The sequence below is a fragment of the Lepidochelys olivacea genome (genome assembly GCF_965140295.1).
Source record: "Lepidochelys olivacea isolate rLepOli2 genome assembly, chromosome: 6".
Lineage (NCBI taxonomy): Eukaryota > Metazoa > Chordata > Testudines > Cheloniidae > Lepidochelys > Lepidochelys olivacea.
In genome coordinates, this window is record NC_140416.1 from 120017754 (window position 1) to 120043855 (window position 26102).

Genomic DNA, 26102 nt, shown 5'->3' on the forward strand with positions numbered 1-26102 from the left:
AAATAAAACAAAAAATAAAAAAGACTTAGCCTTGATAAACTCCTAAGAGAAAATCTCTCCTTTTGTTTCATACTGATCTCATTAAACTAGCAACTGTACTGAAATTCCATGAGGTTCCTTGTTCGTTTCCTTTCAATTCCATACCTGTTTCCTTCAATATATTCACCTGAGTTAGCTGCTTGCACTGATCCTTTGCAACCGCAGCTTCTTCCTTCAAAGCAGCAAGTATTTTGTCTTTTTCTTGTAGCTGGTGTATAGTTGCAGCCGAGTCTCCCTTACTAGCCTACAGCAAAAGGATATTAAAAGTGATCAAACGTGCGGAAAGTATTACAACTGACTTATCTATTATGGCATATATTGAAAGTTGCAGTAAACACGACTGGGGTTTCCCCCTACCCCTCCTTCAGCTAAATGCCCACTGCTGCACAATCCAGCACGCAATCATTTGTCAGCCTACTACTAGCAACGTAATGCATGAGAAGGCGTTTTGGGTCTGCTACAAAAGGCCGCTAACAAATTTCATTAGACCAGGATATGCCTTTAAAACACACAGCACAGCAGGTATAGCTGCATTTGAGCAGATTATTCTCCATATTTGAGGTCAGATAGGAAGGTGGTGGTTTGGGGAGACGCTATCTACAGACGTAGTAAAAAAGTTACATGCTGCTACAACGCAACAAGCCTGGTCTCCTAAAGCATATTACTACCCAATAGAGGAAATGTTGTCCTGGGATTCCCCTCTGCATATAGCAATGACAGCAAAAACATTGTACTTGCCAGAAGATTACTCTGTGGCAAAGTCTATCAGCATGATTGAATCACGTTGATTCTAGGAGAGGGTTAATATATAACTCACACTTGCCCTAGATGTTATTGTAAAGCTATATGCAAACAGAATGGAAGAAAAGGGAACTGGGCAAATTCTAGATCCGACATAAATGCCTGTGACCTCTACTGCATGTAGACATTTTAGAACTCAGTTTATGTGACTGATGGCAGACTTACTAAATGTTTTTGTAAAAAGGAGTACTTGTGACTATGTGGCAATTTCTAGATTAAGTCTGATAACTGGTGAAATATATTGGAGATCCATATTCAGTTTTCTTTTAAATTTGTCCATGAATGGTTCCATCTTTGTTTTGTGTTTGTGGCAGAGAGAAAGCCAGAAGGTAAGTGAATATTTGAGGTAAAGTAAGCCAATTGTTTGGTAGCAGCTCAATAATACAAAGCAAATACCTTCAACACTTGATAAAGTGACTGACAACAATATTTCCTGCTTTTCTCTGTGGAGTCCAAGGGCCACAACTACTAACCTTTGTAGTGAAAATGGAACTTTTCTATAAAAGCATATTGTACATACACACGTGCACACACACACATCCAGCCTGTGCTATTGGTTGGGTAATATCCACATTTTCACCTGCAAAAGTTAACACTTATTGGGTTTTACTGGGTTATAGAAGCCAAGACTTCTATGTTTTGAACAGCTCCCTTCAAATCAATAGCAACAAACAGACATATCATGCAAACCAGGGGCTAGGCTGTATTAACAAGACAGAATACTACTGAAAAGAGTCACCACTATACACATTGATTTTACACTGACACCATCCACACAGTGTTCTGTTCTGGTCTCCCCATCCCAAGAAGAATATAGTTGGAATGTAAAGGCTCAGGTTAGGTGACAGTGATTTTAGGCATAGGAAAACATCCATAAGAGACTAAAAGTATCAGGACCACTTTGGGGATTCATAGGAGATTACATAACAGTGGCTGAAATAACTAATGCCAAAATATAAAATAAGGAGCCTTCTAATTTCTTTGGATGTCAACCAATTTAAAGAGATATAAAAAGGAAAGTTTTTGCACAATGCATAATTAGCCTGTGGAACCCAATGCCACAAGCTATGAAAGCAAAAAGCCTAGTAGGATTCGAGAAGTTTAGATGTTTATATGAATAAGCATCAGACAGCTGACTAGCTAAGATAAAATGTGTAAGGGATAACACTCCTTCAAGACACACTATGCAATGACTGTTGGATTTAATGAGAAAGCTTCCCAAAATAATGGAGAGTTACGCAATAGCATGCTTATTGGGGTTTTGCACCTTCCTTTGAAGCATCAAGTACTAACAAAGGATATTACACCAGATGAACCATTGGTCTGACTTAACATGACAACTCTAGTGTTTCTAGAACGTACTGAAGATGGAAAAGTGCATTATCTGTTTTCAAGACCACAATTAGCTGCATTAGATTTTTCACATAATGTGTCCTATCAAATGATCTTCAAGACTTACTGTAAAATTGCTGTGGGGCCCAGGGAATGGAGTTAGACTTTACTTAACGCAGATAGTCTGGCCCCCACTTCAAGCAAACATCTGTACAGAGTAGATGCAGTGACCTTCTCAGGTGTGACAAAGCATTCATTTCCTTCTCCCTTTTGACCCAATCCCTCTTCCTGCCACCAGTCCAAATTCACCCACTGTGTTTCAGTTCCTGCGATAACACAAGGAGCTATAGTATACCATCTCCACAAAAAAGGACAAGGCCAGAAAACAGGCCTGCTTTAGCAGTGCCGCCATCTTGTAGGTTTTGCCTTCTGAAATGTATGGCTCTATTTTTTTCCCCCAACCAATCAACATTCATTTGACACGCGCACAAGGCCAACTCTCAGCCTACCAGGCCAGGACCTAGTAGGATAGCCAGTATACGTATACTGATGGCTGACCATTAACCTGTGTACAGAAACAACGCTTAGTAAGTAGAAAAAGAGGCGTTCTGGAAATGAATGCAAGATCTTCATGACAGAGCCATTATTCGGGCAGGTCACATTTTTGGTCTAGGTAACTTGACAGTGTCCCTTCCAAACACTTGTGTATTAAAAATAAATAGTACTATCTAGCTCTTACAGCGCTCACCTTCTGCAAGGCATCCTGAATCCCACTGGATTTCTCCTTTAGCAGCTCAACCACACAGAGGGCTTCACCTTCAGTGAAGATCATGCTCTTCATAGCCAAGAGAAAGTCCTTAAACTTTACTTCAGCATTTTCTATAATTAAAGAATAGTGACATTTACACTGTTGTGAATATCTATTCATTTACTTTGCTCCAAAATAATAAATGTATTATGATATTTCAAACTGAAATTAAACACCAAAGAGTCACATATTCAGTGAAGACAATATGCCTTATATTTAGGACAGAATCTGACTGCGAAGCCTGCAGCTGACTCCTTGGAATATATAGTTCTACTAGATCACTATTTGCGCACTCAGTAGAATGATATAAAGTCACCAGCCACAAATCAAACAAACAGGTTGAAGAAAATGAAAACCAGCACATGAATTTAGAAGTGTACTAGGTAGGAGAGTCTTTAGGTTAAGAGACAGTAACTTGCACTTAGTTCCCAAGTTAAAGGGCAATTAGTATTATTTTGTGAGTAAGAGTGAGGTGCAAATAGCAAGGATATTGAATTCATCAAGCAGCATGATTCTGAACTGGAGAAAATGGAAGTTTTCAAGAACACAACAGCCTCAGTGTAAAATAACTTTGATTCATTCCTATATTAAAATTACGAAGGCATCTAGCAGCAGGAAAACAGTCTGATTTAATGTGGATATAATAGAAGAGTCAAACCCAGTTTACTTATCTTTGGTATATGAATGATAGCAACAGTTCAGAAAAATAAACTGCACCCATAGTAATTTTAGTAAAATTTAGCATAAAGTTCTGGTATATTCAATATACCTACCAAACATCAATTAGCACTGGAATGAATGTCAGTGGAGAAACTTGTGAGAACTAATTAATTTGGAAAGAACAAATGAAAAGAAAAAGCAGATACAAAGAAGAACAGAAAGGGATCCAAACCCACACCCCAAATGTTCTTTTTAAGATTTGACGTGGGTCCAATCAAAACCAACTCCCATTGACTAACACAGAAGTGGTAGAAGCGCAGGTGGCAAAATGAATCAGTTTTACCAGCACTCAAGAGATTACCTAGAAAGAGAATAAGCCAATGAATGACAAAACCCTGAAACCCACAGACCAGGGAAAGATGTTGAGCCATTGTAGTTAATTATCTGCTCTATTCAGCAGATAAATCCATATTAGCCTTGACCACAGGCCTTCGCATCAAGCAGTAACTAGATTTGAGGCCGTCACTAATGCAGTTATCATGGAGCGAAACTCCAAAATCCCTGACTGGCAGGAGTCAAGTAGGTTAAGATGCCGCAGGAAGAGAAGAACTTGGCTCAAAGCAACATGTGTTTGGTGCTCTGCAAATAGAGGAAAACCTTGCCTCTGTGCCCAAGAAGCTTACAACTGAAATAAGGGAATGTTTCTCAATTAGGTGGACAAATCCCAGTTGACAGAAGAATTAGCTACATTTGAATTACATTCAAGGGAGTAAACAAGAAGGGATGGGTGCAACTGAGAAGCTTTTAGCCTCACTGTAGTATTGAGCAGCCATCTGGATTACAAGCACAGGAGAAAAGGAAAAACAGAGGAACAGTACAATGCTGGGGTTCCATTTTAATACCCAGAAAGTCGCCAAGATCCCTTCGATTCTATATTTAAGTTACCATATATAGAAATCAAAGTGCCATAAAGCAGGCTGCCAAGTCATTAATTAGATAATGTTTATAAGGACATCAAGAGACTGATCCTTTTTACAGGCTTGACTAATGGGTCACCCCCTCACTCATTCCCAACATCCCCCTCTTCCACCATTCAAACATGTGAAGATCACATTTCAGGGCCCTGCAGCGTCAGACAGCCTCTTTCAGTCCCTATTGTGTTATGCCTCATAGAGCACTGGCTTGCTCAGAGTACACGGTACTTAAATTCAGGGGTGCTGAGTATGTAAACAGACAGGTTTCCAGGGTCCCCCCCAAGCCCTATGATTGGACTTTCAAAAAGCTTGGTGGTGGGTTTCAGGAAAGGACTGACAGTCAGCCAGTGTTTAATGGATTTAAGCGGAGCGAGACTTGCAGTTCTCCTCTGAACCTTCTTTTGGGGGCAGAGGGCTCCCAGTGCTCAGCAGGAAGTCAATAAGGGAACTGGGCTCCTTACCCAGAACTGTAAAAAGGATCGAAAGGATGGGTAAATGTAAAAGCAATTCCCTGTAGTCAGAAATAAACCCCCAAAGACGAGGGATTCCTAGGGAATAAGACAGGGTTTTTTGAAGGATTAAGAAAATCAATGTCTGCTTTCCTATTGGAATATTTTTAACAATGTATAGACACATTCTGAAGATGGAGTTGAACATGCATGAATCTGTTGAGCTGAAGAGATGAAACTTCCACACACAACAGAGGCTGTAAATTGATTACATTATCTCTTTTTGTTACATTACCTTTATCAGTTTCATTCTTCAGTTTCTTAGCACTGCTTTTCTGGATCGCCTCGGTTATGTCTTGTTTGGCCATATCAGCCACTTCTTTCTTTTCCACCAAAGGGTTCAGATCAGAGTTATCCATCAAAGGAATGTATGTAGTCGCATGAATAGGAGGCTCATCAACCAAAGCTGTAACTACAGTTCCATGGAACATGTTAATGTCATATAATAGTTATCCTTCACTTCAAAACTTAAGCACATCATGGTAGAAAGAGGTGGGTGAAATGTACCTGGTCCTCTTTTAAAAACTTCATCAGCTAGAGTTTCATAAATCCTCATTTCTGTTTTTCACCACAGATTAATAACCTGAGTACAGTTGTTCAATTAACTAATCAAATGAGTATCTCTAAAAGAAGGATTTAATAACTCAATTTACATTTATCAATACCGCCTTTTAGTACTTGGCCAGCGGATAAACTGACATTCGTATTCCAACTTTCATTTTGCTTTAATGAAATAGCCACATGTAACTTATGAGGCTTGACTGCCTATGGCTGTAACACCATGGAGAGTTCAGCGTTAATAAAGTTTAAGATGGGGGGAAAATGACTATTATATTTGTGAAATATTGATCTACTTTATATGTAATACACCCAGCGAGTTATTCCCACAAGCAAACGAAACTGCTCAGGCAGAATACACTAGGGACAGCAGTCAGGCCTAGCACATTTGCAGACTGAAGTCGATTTCACTACGAAATCTAGCATTTTGCAACAGCAAGCTCACAGGTTATTTGTACTACAGTAGTGCTTAGACATGCCGAGTGATACTGGGAGCCCCAGTGCTAGGCAATGTATAAACCCACAGCAGGAGACAGTCCCTGCCCAAGGAGGTGGAGTGATTTGCCCAAGGTCACCTGGCAGCTCAGCGCTGGCAAGAGAAACCAGCTCTGACACCTAGGCGAGCACCCTATACTTCCTCTGAATCATAAGTCACCAGCCTGTACATAGTCATGTCTACTTCAGGAAAGTTTACCATTACATCCAACCTAAATCTAGGAGCAGTTTAGCTGAACCAGCTGGAAACCATACTACAGGCAAGCTCATTACAGCCATTTCCCCCTCACCATTTTACTGAAACTGGCTGAAAAATGAGTCTAAACCAAACGGGTTAAAACTGCTTGGCTGTTGGACCCTTGACTACGTTACTGGTTTTCATGCCAGTTCAGCTGACCTGGTGCTGGAAATTGAGTTTTTGGTACATTTCCCTATGTATGGGCAAGGTCTATGGTCCAAGAAATGTTAGCACTCTGGCTGAAACAGACTGAAGAAAGAAAATGCCATACAGGATCACTACCTGTCTGATAGTGACTAGCCCCATATTCATCAGAGGAACATGCAAGAAATTCCCTTATGGACAACTATGCAGTAAGATACCTCTGAGGAAGTTCTCTCATGATGCAGCTATTTTTGTTATTAAATTATTTGTTTTACCATAGCAACTAGAAGCCCCAGTCAAGAACCACTGTGCAAACAGAACAAGAGGCAGATGGATAAAGAGAGACAGGGAAGTCCCAGGAAACAACAAGAAAATATTGGTTAGCATGATAGGCAGTGGTCTCTCTCAGCGCACCAACAGTCTAAGGATTGTCACGCTTTCTGAAGGCATCATGGAATTTTTGGAGGAGGAGGAGAATGGTTTTGCAGATGTTTGCAGGGAACTTCTCCCAAGTGTGAGGGGGGAGCAGGAAACTGCTTGTTCTAAAATTTAACAAGTGGATGATGGAGGCTGGCATAATGGGCTGATTGGAGGCAGGAACAGACATCTCAATAGCAAATGAGAGAGGATAGGGCAAGGATACGCCATGAAGGGCCTTGAAAATGAAGACAAGCAGCTTAGGTTTGATGTGATAGCAAAAGCGAAGGGAGAGCCAAAGAGATGGGTGACAAAGTCAAAGCATGGGCTAGGAATATGATCTTGCAGCAGCCTTTGGAATGGATATGAGCAGGGCAACAAAGTACTTGTCAAGGCCAGAGAAAAGATGTTACAGGAATTCAAATGCAGAGTGATGACAGCCTGGACCAGTTCATGATCAGCTTACTCTCCGAAACATGAGGGTTTATTATCCGTAACATAACTGTGGATGTGCCCAACCCTACAAAGTTCTTTACTGAATCCTAACCAACCACCTCAGCCTCAGTGTCATTGGGCTGTAACAAGTACCATTGGCTTGTGTGTTGTGTAAAAGAAAAATTAGTCACTTTTATAAGTTTTAAATATGTCTCTTTTCAATTTCACTCCATGTTCCCTTGAGACATTGTATTATCAGAAAGGATGAATAGAAGGCTTGGGGTAATTGAAATTTGATGACTTTCTAATGACTTTTGCCTAAAGCAAGGTAGCGTTTAAGCCTAAAACAATACCCCATTTCGAATAATTCTCTCTTTTCTTTTAAGGAAATTAAAAGGTCTCTGCCCTCTAAAATTCCTACTTTTTGATTAGAAAAGCTACTCCTTTACCAATTTTAGGGGATGTAAATTGGTTGTGCTACTCAAGTGTATGCCTATTTACGTAATACCTAGTTAATGATACTTGAACTAAGAAATATTCTGTAGTATTATCTCACCAGTGTCAATTTTTTGTTTCTTTGTAGAAACTTTCTTCTTTCCTGATCCACTTTCTTGTTTTATCTCATGCTGGAACAGCAGCGGGTCTTGTTTTTTGGTAGGAGACATAAATGACTCACTCTTTGAATCCTGGTCATCTACAAAAGGGATATGAGAGAGACATTCACTTCTCTATTTACAAAGAACTACATTTAAATAGTGAAACTGCAATAAGCAGCGAAGTCATTCCAGACTGAAGATGCTCTCACCTACACTTTAATCAGAATTTAAAGTTCTGCGTGCATATGTAATAAAGCCAAGTTAAACCCAAAGACAATACAGGGTTGTAGCAAACTTAGCAGCAGCAACAATGCTGGGAATTATACATGCAAGCAGAACACAGAGCAGTGAAACCAAAGACTGAAACAAATGGCAATTGGCATTCTCTAGTTTTAACAATTCCAATCAAGATGCGTTGCGGCACAAAAGCAAAATTGGTGGTCTTTTTGTTACAGAAGTTAACTTCTCATTTTCAGCAACATATTCCTGCCACCCCCTTAAACAATTCACCTCTCCCCACTCAACAAATACTGGAACTGTGAGAAGCAGAAAATAATGTCCCATGTTATGGAACTATTCCCTTTAAAGTTGCTTATAATAGACATTCAGCTCTCTTTTTGGAGAGAATATTCTACATGATCTTCCCATCAGAGCTGGAACACACAATAGGGTTATGGCAGTTTCTGTAATCCAAGGATAAAAGTTAGTTGTGGTTGCCCTCAAAACAGTCTTTTCAAACCACATTTCATAGCCAGGCCCACAAAGACAGTTTCTGAAAAGATCTGAATACCCACACTATAGGATTTTGTACATCTGCTTTTCTATTCTAAACCACAAACCAACTATGTCATTTTTTTTTCCCCACTCGCTGTGTCTAACAGGTTACATACAGCCGCATATAAAAAGGCCAAGACCTCCAATTGTTTTTGAATTCTTTTAAGAGTTGGAATATTTTTAAACCATTGTTCATGTTTAAGCAATTGTCGTTAACACATTTAACATACTAGCTTTTGCTACCTCAATAATATGGATAAAAAAGAAGCCAATAAGTCAGTCTATGATCAGGCAGCGTCCTTGCCTTCTGCAGGAAGGATCTACACTCTAGTAACGCAGGTTGGCTATAATGGCTGTACCAGTTTCTTTTCTAGCTGCAGAGAGCATTTTATTTAAAATTTTCTACTTCTTACAGTTCCAAGATAGTTACCCAGTGGAAAGAGTTCTTATCATAGGTATCAGACTTTGCAGTAACCAACTTATAGAAAGATCCTGGTAACTTAAAGCAAAATTAATTGCCATAGGATTCAGGGCTTTATGTATGCCCACTCTCATCAGAGCAACTGCTAGGTGCTAGGGTTTGAAATAATGTTGTAGCCATGTTGATCCCTGAATACGAGCGAGACAAGGTGGGTGAGTTGGTCCAATAAAAAAATATTACCTCACCCATCTTGTCTCTCTCATGTCCTAGGGTCTCATTTTGGGATAGCAGGATGCCAGAGAGTGTTTAGCAAACATTTTTCTACAGTCTTTGAGGTAATCAAGACTTTAATAGCTTAAGACCAATTTAGCCAAACGATAGAACAAAACAGAATTAGGAGATAATTAGGAGATTACCTCACCAATTTTGGTAGAGGTAAATAAATACGGGATGGGGGGGCGGGGAGAAAAGGGAAGGCATCACCGCCAGATGAAATATGGAAAAAACAAAAAACCCTTAAAAATGAGAAGTGAACTTTTGCCCAATGCAGAACTAGAAGAACAGTTCTGATAAATAACTAAATGCTACATTGCCTTGCAATAAGCAGAACACAGTTTTGGCATGCAAGTAATATATGTAACATGAGATACCGATTCCATTTTTCGGCTTCTTCTGCCCAGGTTTCTTCTTCGATCCTGCTGCTTCAGAGGGTGGAGTGGGCTGTTTCGTAACAGGGACCGGTTCAATTTTCTTGCCTGCAGGCTTGGCTCCTTCTGATTCCTTAGATACGTGCTCCTCTTGCACAGTCTTATGTTTCTTCTCCTTCTTCTTCCGTTCTCTAACGCTGCTCGAAGCTTCAGTCAGACCCAAGGGAACAGGAAGTACGTGCTCGTCATCTGCAATCAGGGCATCAGACAGTTTAAACTCCCGAGGTGTGCTCTCAGAATCCGACTCATGGAGGTTCCCATTCTGAGCATCTTTCCTCTTGTTCTTTTTCTTCTCCGTTTTCTTTTTATCCATCTTAGAAGGCAGAAACTTTTGGTCCCTTTTCTGTTTTGCAAGGACTTCATCGTATAATGTTTCTTTCATGAAAAGCCAGAAGAAGAGGAAGATGACCGTAATAACCACTGAAGGAATGAGGATGATAAAATAGGTAGACTCATAAAACTCCATTGTGCTTTTTCTTAACTACTTCCTAGAAAGGAAGAAAAAATAATATCTAAGGACAAAAAAGAAGAACAAGAATTAGTTTCAGGTCAGGTTTTTTTTCCCCAGATTCCTTAACCACTACTATATTTGATACATAATTACTTCTAAGAGTGCTACATCAAAACTAATAGCTACTTCTTAAGTGCAAACCTGAAAATCTACACAAATAAGAGTTTCGGGAATCAGTTATCCTTGGACAAATCACCTCTCAGGGGTTCTTAATATGTACAGGAAAGCTTTGCAGTTTAGAACACTAGGGTCCATTCGTTTGGCAGCGGGGAGGTTCCCCACCACCACCCGATTTTCAAGAAATGTATATATTTTAAAGGCCAAAAAACAGATCACAAAACACATCAAAGGCTGTCCAGCAAGAATCAATAAATACAGGGTAACGGGTGACCGTGTCACCTCTCAATCCAAACCTTTTGCAAAAAGTTAAACCATGTTTATGAAGTTTTAATTTAGCCAAGAAATCAAACTTCTGCCTATTATATAGCCAGATATAGGATATGACCTTAGAAGAGAGCTGAAGGTAAGAGGAAGGAGAGAGAAACAAAGGCCTAAATCTTGGCCTACCTTGAAGAATGTCCTGAATCTTTCCCCAGACAAAAAGGATTTGTTGGGTAAATATCCTGGTTTTAAACAGGCTCGGGGCCATCTGATGGCCCCAATCCTTAGGAAAGGGTTAGAAGGACTCCTGAGGCCCCAAAAACTGTGTGTGTTCTGAGCTGAAGATGTGATGAACTTGAAATAACAAGGAATCCCACATGGTGGGGTTTGGAAGCACTGCTCCTACTACAGCCTGGGTTAGGACTGAGGGAACCCTAGTGAGCTTATTAGCATGTGTGTAGGTTTTCTTACTGCTTTTCATGTTTTCTCTGTAGTGCTTTTACTTTCATAAAATGGGCTTGCATAAGAAGAACTGTGTGGTATCTATAATTGTAGGCAGTCACACTGTTAACCGTCTCTGAATAAAAAGCAACCAGGTGTGCTTGGGCAGACTGTATCTGCTGGGAATAACTGGGAATAACACAGTGAAGACATGAAACTGTTCAGCCTGGAAACATCCCCATCAGAAGAGAAAGAGTTGCATGTCTCCACCCAACAGAGGTGACGGCCAGGGAAGCAGGAGGCTTAAGAGTGGGTGCCCTTGCTGAAGCACTGAGGGGAAACAGATGCAATTGCCATAAACTGTGAAACATGTAACAACATTGATCTTCTGAGTTCAAGCGTAAAAGAAGGCAAGAGAATTCTACAGGAGTTCATTGCATTACCATACATGCACATGGACACTGGAGTACATAAGCAAAGCAGAAATGCAAGGGAACCTACATGCAAGCATCCACACATCAAAATAAAGCCATAAATCTAATTTTAGGCCCAGACTGGACAATCTAATTTTATTTTTAGATTGGACACTATGGATGTACTTCGTTAGAAAGTTGAACAGAGTTGGACTTCTGTACAAATTTTATTTTCCTGACTTCAACCTGCTTTAGACTATTAGTTGCCAAGGGCTTGTCTACAGCGTGGGATAATTCACTCTCTGTGAATGTGATTGCCAAAGCAAACTAGCGTGCTTCACATTAATTGGTCTGTGTAGACCCTGCCGGTGCATTTTAACATAGTGTGTTTGAAACAGTATTACATTAAAGCGCCCTAGGTAACTTTTATTGACCAGGTGTACACAGGCCAATTAAACTAAATTGAATCAAGGCCACTTTGTTTTTGAATGAGAATGTCCACACGAGGGTTTAATGCAATTTAACTAATCCACTTTTAATTCACAACTTTAGTTAGTTTGGATTAACCTTCATTAGCATCCCCGAGTAGACAAGCCCAAAGAAAAGAATCCACCTATAAAAATCAAAGTTATAATCATTCAAAAAAATGAAGCTAGAATTCCACCTGAAAATATGCAACTACAAATTCATTAACTTTGAACATCGTTTAAAAATAATTAAGGTTGGAAGTGTGCGCTTTAATGGAGTCCAGCTAACGCGCTATCACGCCCTTTACAACAAAACCTACACCTGATTATCAGAATATGTAGAGATGAACAGTCAAGGAATCCAGCCTGTTTCTACAGCAATATAATAATATATATTATCACCTCTCTAGCCACCCCATTCACCCATAAATGGTGCCCCCTAAAGTTTGTTAAAATATATGCAAAAACCCTAACAAGTTAACAGGAAAATTTCCTTTTCTTTTTATGTGGAGTCAGTAACAGGTCATATTCTCTCTCACACACACACGCACCCACTGCTGGGTAAGAATTCTGTGCTGGCTACAGCCATAGATTAAAAGGAGAGGAAAGCAAAGGACCACTTCTACATCTGGACACTTTAAGGCAAATTGTATGGAGCATTTTTCCACCACAGTCTCAGTACAGGGATTCACTTATAATCCCTCTTTAAGAAGCCCATTAATCCTTTCCCTGCTGCACTTGGTCTGGGATACAAGCTGATAATTTTTCTAAACGTTCCTTCCAAAGAAATAAGAATTTCTTGTCAGCAAAGGCAATAGAAAATAACCTGAGTTTGTAGGCAGAGCCATTCTGATGATTTTAAGAGGCTGAGCAATGAAGCTGGTGCAGAATTTGGCAGCACCTTTGTTACACTGTACCTCCTCCCAGGAGCATGTGACCCCAGTGCTTCTGGATCTACACTGGCTCCCTATTCACTACGACCTAGAGGGTTGCCAGGCGTCGGGTTTTAAACCGGAACACCCAGTCGAAAAGGGACCCTGGGAGCTCCGGGCGGCAGCCGTTACAAGTCCAGTCTGTGGCACAGTGGGGGTCCGGGGCTAAGGCAAGCACCCTGCCTGTCCTAGCTCCATGCGGCTCCTGGAAGCAGCTGCCAGGTCCTTGCAGCCCCTAGGCACAAGGGTGGTCAGGGAGGCTCCACGCGCTGCCCTTACCCCTGGTGCCAGCTCTGCAGCTCCCACTGGCTGGGAACCGCAACCAATGGGAGCTGAGGGGGCAGCACCTGCGGCCACAAGAGCAGCACATGGCACCTCCCTGGCCACCCATGCACCTAGGGGCTGCACTGCCGGGACCTGGCGGGCTGATTCCCGGGAACCGCGGTAAGCACCGCCAGGACCACGCACACCAAACCCCCTTCCACATCCCAAACCCCTGCCCCAGCCTGGAATCCCCTCCTGCACCCTAACTCCCTCCCAGAGCCCACACCCCCCAACACCATGCCCCAGCCCTGAGCCCCCTCCTGCACACCCCTGTCATAAATATAAAGGGAAGGGTAAATACCTTTAAAATCCCTCCTGGCCAGAGGAAAAATCCTTTCACCTGTAAAGGGTTAAGAAGCTAGGATAACCTCGCTGGCACCTGACCAAAATGACCAATGAGGAGACAAGATACTTTCAAAAGCTGGGAGGAGGGAGAGAAACAAAGGGTCTGTGTCTGTCTGGGTGATGCTTTTGCCGGGGACAGAACAGGAATGGAGTCTTGGAATTTAGTAAGTAATCTAGCTAGATGTGTGTTAGATTATGATTTCTTTAAATGGCTGAGAAATTAAGCTGTGCTGAATAGAATGAATATTCCTGTCTGTGTGTCTTTTTGTAACTTAAGGTTTTGCCTAGAGGGATTCTCTATGTTTTGAATCTAATTACCTTGTAAGGTATTTACCATCCTGATTTTACAGAGGCGATTCTTTTTTACTTTTTACTTCTATTAAAATCCTTCTTTTCAGAAACTGAATGCTTTTTCATTCTTCTTAAGATCCAAGGGTTTGGGTCTGTGGTCACCTATGCAAATTGGTGAGGATTTTTACCAAACCTTCCTGAGGAAGTGGGGTGCAAGTGTTGGGAGGATTTTGGGGGGAAAGACATTTCCAAACAACGCTTTCCTAATAAATAAACCCAGATAAACATTTGGTGGTGGCAGTGGAAGTCCAAGGGCAAAGGGTAAAATAGTTTGTACCTTGGGGAAATTTTAACCTAAGCTGGTAAAAGTAAGCTTAGGAGGTTTTCATGCAGGTCCCCACATCTGTACCCTAGAGTTCAGAGTGAGGAAGGAACCTTGACAACCCCAAACTCCTCATTCCCAGCCCCAGCCCAGAGACCAGACCCCACCCTCCGTACCTCAACTCCCTGACCCAGCCCAGAGCCCGCATCCTCCTCCTACACACCAACCCCCTGCCCCAGCCTGGTGAAACTGAATGAGGGTGGGGAAGAGCAAGCAACGGAGGGAGTGGGGATGGAGCGAGCAGGGGTGGGGCCACAGAGAAGGGGCAGGGCAGGGGTGTTTGTTTTTGTGCAATTAGGAAGTTGGCAGCCCTAACCACCTAGAATTTACTTGCTGACTTATCTATAAAGCCCTATGGGGGCTAGGACCTACCTTATCTGAAAGACCACCTCTCTTGCTGCTACGTCACCACACACAAGGCCTCACCCATAACGCGAGGCGAGTTACATATATTATAAAAAGAGTTCACCCAATAATTAGGGTATCACCATATCAAAATAAATAAGTAAATCATGAAAGTTAGGACAATTTTTCAAGACACCATAAATTAAAACGCTCTAATTTTTAATCTAGCTTCCCAGACAAAGTCAAGCCTCGCATGAGATGCAGCGTGGGGAATTTCAGGAAGGTTTGTCTCTTTTCGGAAAAAAGTGGGGGGGTTTGAAAGTTGGGCTTATAACAGAAAGCTAGCTTCAGTTTTAACTACAATGTAGCTATAGTTACGCTATACAACCAGCTTCTTGTGTTAGTGAGTGAGCCAAATTAGTTCTCTTGAAAAAATGAATTTGATGTTTTCCTCAGCCAGAGTCAATATTGAACATTTACACAAGAGCCTAATCCCTGAAATAAATGTGTAATTATGCAGATTTTTCACAAGTGTAATTAAATTGATTACAGTACATTATTACAGTAATTATACAGTTCAAAATATCCAACTACTAAGAACGCTCCTTCAGAACCATACCAGTCTTCTCCATCACCAATATACAACTCCTTCGGGACTCTCAAACTCACTACACTGTCTGCACTCAAGCAACATGAACTGACTGTCATTCATTGCAGCCCTTGCCCCACATACCTCTCCATATTCAACACAAGACAGTCAGGTGGAGTGGACCTAAATGCACTAAGGAAATGAACACTGCAAAGATCCCTCTGAGTAGTCAGAAAAGATGTTGGAACAGTGGACAAGACGGCATTGAAAGGAGTTGCAGAGAGCCACAAAAACCACACTCCAAGATCTTGATGTGATGTTGCATCAATATGAAATGAAACTGAGCCAAACTGGTGTAGTGTCATAATGTAATGGCCTAGCAATGATTTTGTGGCTCTCCACTAGGGAAGATGTGAGCCACCACAGCTGAATACTAGAGCTCCTGAGTAAACACAAGAATAGACTCATTTTTAAACAGAACAATGGGTCAGTAGAGGATACATGTATATAAAAGCTTCAAATTTCCAGAGGAGCCGTCAATATGTCATTATGGCAGTTTTGTAATGAGGAATATGTATCTGATAAAACTAGCTCTTATCTGAGTTAGCAGACATTTTCTGGTCTTTGCAGTGAAACTCCTTCTGATAAGTTTGTTCTCCCAAAGCTTTATTCTGCTTGTACAGTAGACTATATTTTCAGAATCCCAATGAATCAAATTAAAATGTCATGAGCGATTACAGCAAAACAGCTTGGAAATTCAGTTTCAGTTGCATAAACCTCCAAGTGTTTTAAAAACACAGTTACCTACTTTTCCGTAACTGTTGTTCTTCAAGACATGTTGTACATACCCATACCACTGTAGGCGAGTGTGCACCTCATACACAGCTGTCGGAGAGGTGTCCCTCAGCAGTACCTGTTGGGGTAGCATGAGCACTCTCTGGTGCCTCCCACCACTGCACCCCAGATATAAAGGGCCAAGCTGCCCCCGACTCCTCTGGGTTCCTTCCTACTGGAAAGATTCTGGTAGAGAGGGGAAGGAGGGCGAGTCATGGAAAAGACACGTGCAACACAGCTCCAAGAACAACAGTTATGGAAAGGTAGGTAAACATTTTTCATTTGAGTGACTGCACATGTTTATTCCACTGTAGGTGACTCTCAAACATTTCAAACTGGAGGTGGGCTTGGAATCTACCTGAACAGAGACTGTAGGACCACTCGTCCAAATCTGGCAACAGCTCTAGATTGATAAGAAATGGTATAGTGAGGGGCAAACGTACGGACTGATGACCAGGTTGCTGCCCTACAAATGCCCTGTATGGGTACACGAGGCAGGAAGGCTGTGGAAGTAGCCTGAGCCACCTCTTGGCAGTGCAATATCAGACAATCAGTAGCACAAAGGACAACAATTAGAAATCCAGGAAGAGATCCTCTGGTTGACCCTTTATTGTCTGAACCTGCAACGAAGCGCTCAAATGAAGATCTGAAAGGCCTAGTCTGATCCAGATAATAAGCCAAACCTCTTCTAACATCTAGAGTGTTGAGCTTTTCTTCCCCTTTACTCAAATGAGGCTTTGGAAAGAAAGTCATCAAATATATTGCTTGAATAATGTGAAAAATGAGAAACCACTTTTAGATAGGAATTTTGGGTGAGGCTGAAGGAAAACCAGTGTCCCTAAAGAAAATTGTGTACAGAGACTGACACTAAAGCCCCCGGGACCTAAGGAAGGGATAGACAATAGAATACCAATTAAAATTTATTAAATATTTCTGGATTTTTTTCTACATTTTCAAATATATTGATTTCAATTACAACACAGAATACAAACTGTACACTGCTCGCTTTATATTTTTTATTACAAATATTTGCACTGTAAAAATGATAAACAAAAGAAACCGTATTTTTCAATTCACCTCATACAAGTACTGTAGTGAAATCTCTTTATCGTGCAAGTGCAACTTACAAATGTACATTCTTTTGTTGCATAACTGCACTCAAAAACAAAACGCAAAACTTTAGAGCCTACAAGTCCACTCAGTCCTACTTCTCATTCAGTCAATCACTAAGACAAACAAGTTTGTTTACATTTACAGGAGATAATGCTGTCCATGTCTTATTTACAATGTCACCAGAAAGCGAGAACAGACATTCAAATGGGACTTTTGTAACTGGCATTGCAAGGTATTTACATGCCACATATACATTAAACATTCGTACGCCCTTTTATGCTTCGGCCACCATTCCAGAGGATATGCTTCCATGCTGATGATTCTCGTTAAAAACTAATGTGTTAATTAAATTTGTGACTGAACTCCTTGGGACAGAACTGTATGTCTCCGGCTCTATTTTATCCACATTCTGCCTTATATTTCATGTTACAGTAGTCTCGGATGATGACTCAGCAGCACGTTGTTCATTTTAAGAACACTTTCACTGCAGATTTGACAAAATGCAAAGAAGGTACCAATGTGAGATTTCTAAAGATAGCTACAGCACTTGACCCAAGGTTTAAGAATCTGAAGTACCTTCCAAAATCTGAGAGAGACGAGGTGTGGAGCATGCTTTCAGATGTCTTAAAAGAGCACCACACAGATGTGGAAATTACAGAACCCGAACCACCAAAAGAGAAAATCAACCTTCTGCTGGTGGCATCTGTCTCAGATGATGAAAATGAACATGTGTCGGTCCGCATTGCTTTGGATTGTTATTGAGCAGAACCTGTCATCAGTATGGACGCATGTCCCCTGGAATGGTGGTTGAAGCATGAAGGGACATATGAATCTTTAGCACATCTGGCATGTAAATATCTTGCGACACCGACTACAACAGTGCCATGAGAACACCTGTTCTCACTTTTAGTGACATTGTGAACAAGAAGTGGGCAGCATTATCTCCTAAAAATGTAAACAAACTTATCGGTCTGAGCGATTGTCTGAAGAAATAGGACTGAGCAGACTTGTAGGTGCTAAAGTTTTACATTGTTTTATTTTTGAATGCAGTTACTTTTTTGTACATAATATCCTGCATTTTTAAGTTCAACTTTCATGATAAAGAGATTGCACTACAGTGAATTGAAAAATACTATTTCTTTTGTTTTTCACAGCGCAAATATTTGTAATAAAAATATAAAGTGAGCACTGTACACTTTGTATTTTGTTATAATTGAAATATATTTGAAAGTGTAGAAAACATCCAAAAATATTTAAATAAATGATATTCTATTATTGTTTAATCACAATTCATTTTTTTAATCACTTGACAGCCCTAATTATTATTTTCTTCAGAATGACAGACTCATCTGATGAAAGCAGCCCCTTATCTCAGGTGCACCAGAAGATGCATCTGCAACCTCTTTATAGTAAAAGGTGTTTTATACTGGATCCAAAGAATATTCTACAGAACTAGAAGTTGTAGATCCCAGTAGAATCAGTCTCTGCTCCTCTTCTACTCTTGTTACTCACTACAAAGTCAAAGCTGTAGCTCATGAAAGCTTATGCTCAAATAAATTTGTTAGTCTGTAAGGTGCCAGAAGTCCTCCTTTTCTTATACAGAAGAAAGTTTCAAAAAAAAAAAAAAAAAAATTAAAGCTTTAAGATTTGAAGTGGATTTGAAGTGGATGTTTCTACCGTGGACATGTCAAAGGAGTACCATTCACTGTAAAGGAGTCAGCCTCTCACAGATAAGCCTGGTGAGAAAAACTGATCTGATAGTTACAGTGTAATTTCACTTCTCATTAGAGTCTTGCTTATGCAGGGGGTTGCAAACTTCCAGAGCTACGGTATTGTAGTTCCAGTATAAACAGAATGATAAGCTGACTACCTTCAGCATGAGAACAATGGTATTTATAAAGGCTTTTTGATACAGAGTCTAAGAGTACATTCATTTCAGCACAAATGGGAAGCATTCTGCCTTGCATGAAGTCATACTTATATCTTTGGTCTAGTTTAGCGTTTCTCAGATGAGGCCATCAGGGGTCTTTCCTGAAGCCATGACAGCCTCCTGAGCAGAGATGGGGGAGAGGGCAAAGCAGCAGCTCCTCCCTGCAGCACCTAGGGGCTCCGAGGGAGGGCTTAAGTGACCCCCACCCCCACCATCCCACCCCACAACCTTCAGCTGCGAGGCTTCGGGGGCGGGCTTCAGCCCCCCTGCCCGGCTTCAGCCGTAGGGCTCTGGCAGTGGGCTCTGGGCTTCAGCCCCTTGGCATGTCGGAGCTCCAAACTTCAGCCCCTCTCCCCCTCCCAGCTCCCGCTCTGGACTTCAGCGAAGCCAGCCTTACTGGGTGCTGTGGTCAAGAGGCAAAGAGAGGGTTCAGCCCGGGGTGCAAAGCTGCAGAAGGGAGCTCGGGGCAATGGGAGGGGGGAAGCAACTGAGTTGGGGAATGGGGGCAGCTGAGGAAGGAGCAGGGGCCAGGGACACCAAAATACAACTGTACATTATTTTTATTATTGAGTGTGCAAAAACCCTTCAGAAATGAATTACAATGATTTGAGCATGTATATGTGCAGATTTATTTGTTTTTCCTAAAGTTAATTAAGTATTTTAAGAAAATTTGTCAGAGCGGCCACCAGCAAGAGTTGGTGGCCACTCTGAGGCCACCAAAAAATTTATCGTGAGAACCCCTGTGACTAGCTTACAATTAGAACAATCTCATTCCAACTCCCATTCATTCTTTCCTGTCCAATTGGCAAACCTCCCAAGCAAGAGGGAAACCAAATGCCCTGGGGGTGGGGGAGAAACTGTCAAGAAGCAGGGGAGGTAGGATAGAGAAACTACCTTCATCAAGAGACACAGGGAAAACTAGAAGAAATAAGGAAAGTGGATAAAAACTGAACTATTTAACCTGTTCACTTCTATTCTTTTTAATAGCAGCATAAAGGATACTTTTCAAAAAAGTAATCCTTTTTCCTAATAGGGTTTGCACACGGCAGTTTTATTAATCAAAACAGACACGACAAGGTATAGCCCTCAGTAAGACAGAGCCACTTTGGAAGTGGTTGTGGCACTCTGCAATGCACAGCAACAGCCAAACACAACAAATCCTGCTGTAACCAATTACTTAACGTGCACCCTCCCTGCCAAGCAGCAACACAATTAAAAGCCCTGAAGTTTAACCAGCACACTTTTAAATTCCATGCATTGCTACAAACCCTTGACATGCTACCTATCAGATGTTTACCCTGGAAGAGGCTTTTTAAGTTGAGCTTCTGATTTCTTAACTTGAACAACAGGGTTGGATTTGACAATCCATCCCCCATCTAAAAAGCTTTTATACTCCTCATAGAAGTTCTAAACCTATCACCTTTGACGGCATCCCTTTAACTCTTCTGCAAAGGGAGAAGAGCTGCATTCTGCCCTGAGTTATCAAAACTTAGACAGCTATACTATTTTCACTTTGAATTAACAAGCCAAACCACCTGCACCCACCCACCACCACAGAAAATGCTTAGTCAATTCCTTCATTTCTGATGCTGCATCTAACATGATTGTTTATTAGCAACTGGCTTCCTCTAAGTAAGCAAGTTAACTTTGTATTATATTTCACAATACCAAAAGCTGCGGCTGTAATTAGAACTCAAGTTTCTCTATGCTGATATATAACCTTCAGATGGATACACAATTAGCGTTAATCCTTGGCTCTAAACTTGTACTCTACAAGACAGAAATAAATTATAGCTCCATCTGGTTGATGCATTAGCCATTCTTAGCTTAGCCTTGCATATTAAAAGTATGCTCACTATGAACTCCGGGTCTCAAGACGCATGTAATCCCCTGAGATTTTTATGCTGCTTTAAAAATTAATAGTAAAAAATTGCTAAGGCCAAAGAATTTCATTTTGATTTTTAAAAGATACAAAGTAAGATTTCATTAAGGCTATAGCACCTTTAATCAGGGTTTTCCCAGGGATTTTGTCAAGAGGGTTCATGAACCTTCTTATTGCTGAATGACACAGCATCTTGGTCACCCAGCAGGCTGAGCCATGCCAGTAAATCCTGTGGCAGAGATTTAAGAGATACTGCACTTAAACGAGCATCAACTTGCATATGCAAGGTTTTTCCAATGTTTAGGTGATCTTCGGTGCTTTATGTATAGTATGTAACCAAATAACTGAAATCAGTAGATTATGGTTCTTTTAGACTGTATTTAGCCGATTCACCTCAGGAGTACAGTACATAGCATCGTCAGTGGACCACTGATTAGAGTACCCAGCCAGAACAGAAGTTACTGTTTGATTATATATTTTATGTCTGTACATGACCAACCACACACTTCACTGTCGAACAGAAACCCTTGAAAATACAATCCTCATTTTCTCAGAGATCATAGCCCTTAGAATCATAGAATCATAGAATCATAGAATATCAGGGTTGGAAGGGACCCCAGAAGGTCATCTAGTCCAACCCCCTGCTCAAAGCAGGACCAATTCCCAGTTAAATCATCCCAGCCAGGGCTTTGTCAAGCCTGACCTTAAAAACCTCTAAGGAAGGAGATTCTACCACCTCCCTAGGTAACGCATTCCAGTGTTTCACCACCCTCTTAGTGAAAAAGTTTTTCCTAATATCCAATCTAAACCTCCCCCACTGCAACTTGAGACCATTACTCCTCGTTCTGTCATCTGCTACCATTGAGAACAGTCTAGAGCCATCCTCTTTGGAACCCCCTTTCAGGTAGTTGAAAGCAGCTATCAAATCCCCCCTCATTCTTCTCTTCTGCAGGCTAAACAATCCCAGCTCCCTCAGCCTCTCCTCATAACTCATGTGTTCCAGTCCCCTAATCATTTTTGTTGCCCTTCGCTGGACTCTCTCCAATTTATCCACATCCTTCTTGAAGTGTGGGGCCCAAAACTGGACACAGTACTCCAGATGAGGCCTCACCAATGTCGAATAGAGGGGAACGATCACGTCCCTCGATCTGCTCGCTATGCCCCTACTTATACATCCCAAAATGCCATTGGCCTTCTTGGCAACAAGGGCACACTGCTGACTCATATCCAGCTTCTCGTCCACTGTCACCCCTAGGTCCTTTTCCGCAGAACTGCTGCCTAGCCATTCGGTCCCTAGTCTGTAGCTGTGCATTGGGTTCTTCCGTCCTAAGTGCAGGACCCTGCACTTATCCTTATTGAACCTCATCAGATTCCTTTTGGCCCAATCTTCCAATTGGTCTAGGTCCTTCTGTATCCTATCCCTCCCCTCCAGCGTATCTACCACTCCTCCCAGTTTAGTATCATCCGCAAATTTGCTGAGAGTGCAATCCACACCATCCTCCAGATCATTTATGAAGATATTGAATAAAACCGGCCCCAGGACCGACCCTTGGGGCACTCCACTTGATACCGGCTGCCAACTAGACATGGAGCCATTGATCACTACCCGTTGAGCCCGACAATTTAGCCAGCTTTCTACCCACCTTATAGTGCATTCATCCAGCCCATACTTCCTTAACTTGCTGACAAGAATACTATGGGAGACCGTGTCAAAAGCTTTGCTAAAGTCAAGAAACAATACATCCACTGCTTTCCCTTCATCCACAGAACCAGTAATCTCATCATAAAAGGCGATTAGATTAGTCAGGCATGACCTTCCCTTGGTGAATCCATGCTGGCTGTTCCTGATCACTTTCCTCTCATGCAAGTGCTTCAGGATTGATTCTTTGAGGACCTGCTCCATGATTTTTCCAGGGACTGAGGTGAGGCTGACTGGCCTGTAGTTCCCAGGATCTTCCTTCTTCCCTTTTTTAAAGATTGGCACTACATTAGCCTTTTTCCAGTCATCCGGGACTTCCCCGGTTCGCCACGAGTTTTCAAAGATAATGGCCAGTGGCTCTGCAATCACAGCCGCCAATTCCTTCAGCACTCTCGGATGCAACTCGTCCGGCCCCATGGACTTGTGCACGTCCAGCTTTTCTAAATAGTCCCTAACCGCCTCTATCTCCACAGAGGGCTGGCCATCTCTTCCGCATTTTGTGATGCCCAGCGCAGCAGTCTGGGAGCTGACCTTGTTAGTGAAAACAGAGGCAAAAAAAGCATTGAGTACATTAGCTTTTTCCACATCCTCTGTCACTAGGTTGCCTCCCTCATTCAGTAAGGGGCCCACAATTTCCCTGGCTTTCTTCTTGTTGCCAACATACCTGAAGAAACCCTTCTTGTTACTCTTGACATCTCTGGCTAGCTGCAGCTCCAGGTGCGATTTGGCCCTCCTGATAACATTCCTACATGCCCGAGCAATATTTTTATACTCTTCCCTGGTCATATGTCCAACCTTCCACTTCTTGTAAGCTTCTTTTTTATGTTTAAGATCCGCTAGGATTTCACCATTAAGCCAAGCTGGTCGCCTGCCATATTTACTATTCTTTTGACTCATCGGGATGGTTTGTCCCTGTAACCTCAACAGGGATTCCTTGAAATACAGCCAGCTCTCCTGGACTCCTTTCCCCTTCAAGTTAGTCCCCCAGGGGATCCTGGCCATCCGTTCCCTGAGGGAGTCGAAGTCTGCTTTCCTGAAGTCCAGGGTCCGTATCCTGCTGCTTACCTTTGTTCCCTGCGTCAGGATCCTGAACTCAACCAACTCATGGTCACTGCCTCCCAGATTCCCATCCACTTTTGCTTCCCCCACTAATTCTACCCGGTTTGTGAGCAGCAGGTCAAGAAAAGCACCCCCCCTAGTTGGCTCCTCTAGCACTTGCGCCAGGAAATTGTCCCCTACGCTTTCCAAAAACTTCCTGGATTGTCTATGCAACTTCCTGGATTGTCTATGCAATCAGAGAGGAAGGCTTCAGAGTGGTTAGAGAATAGCCCTAGGACTTGAGAGATCTGGGTTCAATTCCCTGCTCTGCTACAGACTTTCTTTGACACATTAGGCCTCGATAACTTGCCCAGTCTACACTAGAATGTCAGGTTGGCTTGACTACATCGCTGAGGAATGTGAAAAATCGACACCCAAGTGGCACAGTTAAGTCAACTTAAGTCCCCACATAGGCAGCGCTAGGTCAATGGACGAATTCTTTCATCAACCTAGCTGCCACCTCTTTGGGAGGTGGAGTATCTATGCCAACCGGAGAATCCCTCCTGTTCGTGTAGGTAGTGTCTACACTGAAGCGCTACTGATGCGCATCTGTAACGCTGCAGCATTTCAAGTGTAGACAATCCCCTGGTCTCTGTGCCTCAGTTCCCCATCTATAAAATGTGGATAACAGCACTGGCCTACTTCACAGGCAAGCTGCGAGGATAAGTCCATTGAAGATTACCAGGTACTCAGACCCTAAGCGATGGGGGTCAGATAAGTACCCAAAACAGCCAACATTTGTTTCAGTTCAGTATGGTTGGGTTACTAAAGGTGACTTGCAAAGAAAACAGATTGGGTTTCTTTACTTTGTTCTCTTTCACTGTATAAAGAGATTGTTGTTTTGAGAACGTTCCGTGTCCACATGGGCATGCAAATGTCCTGTCCAGGCAAGAAGACTGCTGTCTAGAGCGCTAGTGTAACGTAAACCAGTGGTTCTCAACCAAGAGTATGCATACCCCTGGGGGAAATGCAGAGATCTTCCAGGGGGTACTCATCTATATCAGTGTTTCTCAACCTGGGATTCAGGGGGTGGGGGGAGTCATGGGATGGGTTTAGGGGGATCACAAGTACAGGGCCAGCATTCAGGGGTGACAAGCAGGGCAACTGCCCAGGGCCCCACAAAGCTAAGTTACATGCTTGAGCCCCACCGCCTGAGGCTTGGGCTTCAGACAAGGCTCACAAGTGAAAAACACTTTCAAGTATCACAGTGAAAAGTAAATACAGTATTTATATTCCAATCGATTTACTTTATAATTATATAGTAAAAAATGAGAAGCAAGCAATCTTTCAGTAATAGTGCGCTTTGACACTTTTGTATTTTTGGGTCTGATTTTGTAAGCAAATAGTTTAGTGACATGAAACTTGGGATACACAAGACAAAGACTCTAGAAAGGGGTACAGTAGTCTGGAAAGGTTGAGAACCACTGGTGTAAATGACATTACAAGAAGCAAGAGTGGAAGTAGAACCCTTAAAACAGGAAGGGATTTTAGTCAGACTATTTAGAACTTGTTTTGGTTTTGTTAACACCTAGCTATCTTTAGTGGCTAATTAACAAAGGTTTCCTTTATTTAGAACATTAAAGATTCAACACCTTAGCCTTTCAATTATGGTGTTAAGCACTCACAATAAATAGAGCTTATACCTCACACTGCTCCTCTAATAAACCAGGGAAAACCAGATTTTAAATTTCTACCATTTCTAGGGGTATGTCTACGCTGGCAGAGTTACAGTGCCGGAAGTTACGGTGCCCCTCAGAGCACTGAAGGGAAACCGCTGTTGCGTGTTCACACTGTCAGCTGCCTGTGCAATAGCGTGTTCACACTTGCGGCACTCGCAGCGGTATTTGGAGCAGTGCACTCTAGGCAGCTATCCCATAGAGCGTCTCTTCTTCTGCCGCTAAGAGTTGTGGGAAGGCAGAGGGGGTCGCGGGGCATCCTGGCTCCTGTCCCAATGCCCTGTGATGCACTGCTTTGCATCCCAGCAACCCCTGTGCTTCCGTCCGCATTTGGCGTCATCTTTCAACAGTTTGCGTACTGCGCGCTCTGCCTCTTCGGTCTGCAAGAACGGACCCCGCACTGTTGACCAATATGCTCCTCGCTCTCACTAACACGTCACGAGTGGCAGTGGAGTTATTCCTTAAGCTACAAAGGCAAGAGGTGTGCGATGTTGATCTCACCAGGCGTAGTAGTTACTACACAAGATTGCTTGTGGCATTC

General features: G+C 42.2%; 1 protein-coding gene across 6 annotated transcripts in view; it reads right to left on the reverse strand.

The window, feature by feature from the left end:
* The window catches only part of KTN1 (kinectin 1), a 114970-nt gene that overhangs the window by 58956 nt on the left and 29912 nt on the right, over nucleotides 1-26102 (reverse strand). For all 6 annotated transcript variants that reach the window (XM_084632459.1, XM_084632463.1, XM_084632460.1 and 3 more), the window contains exons 2-6: nucleotides 9852-10420; nucleotides 7967-8104; nucleotides 5359-5535; nucleotides 2921-3051; nucleotides 167-283 (exon numbers count right to left, since the gene is read on the reverse strand). In XM_084632459.1, coding sequence (XP_084488585.1) covers nucleotides 167-283; nucleotides 2921-3051; nucleotides 5359-5535; nucleotides 7967-8104; nucleotides 9852-10374 — 1086 coding nt within the window. In that variant the 5' untranslated portion in view covers nucleotides 10375-10420. The remainder of the gene's footprint in view (nucleotides 1-166; nucleotides 284-2920; nucleotides 3052-5358; nucleotides 5536-7966; nucleotides 8105-9851; nucleotides 10421-26102) is intronic.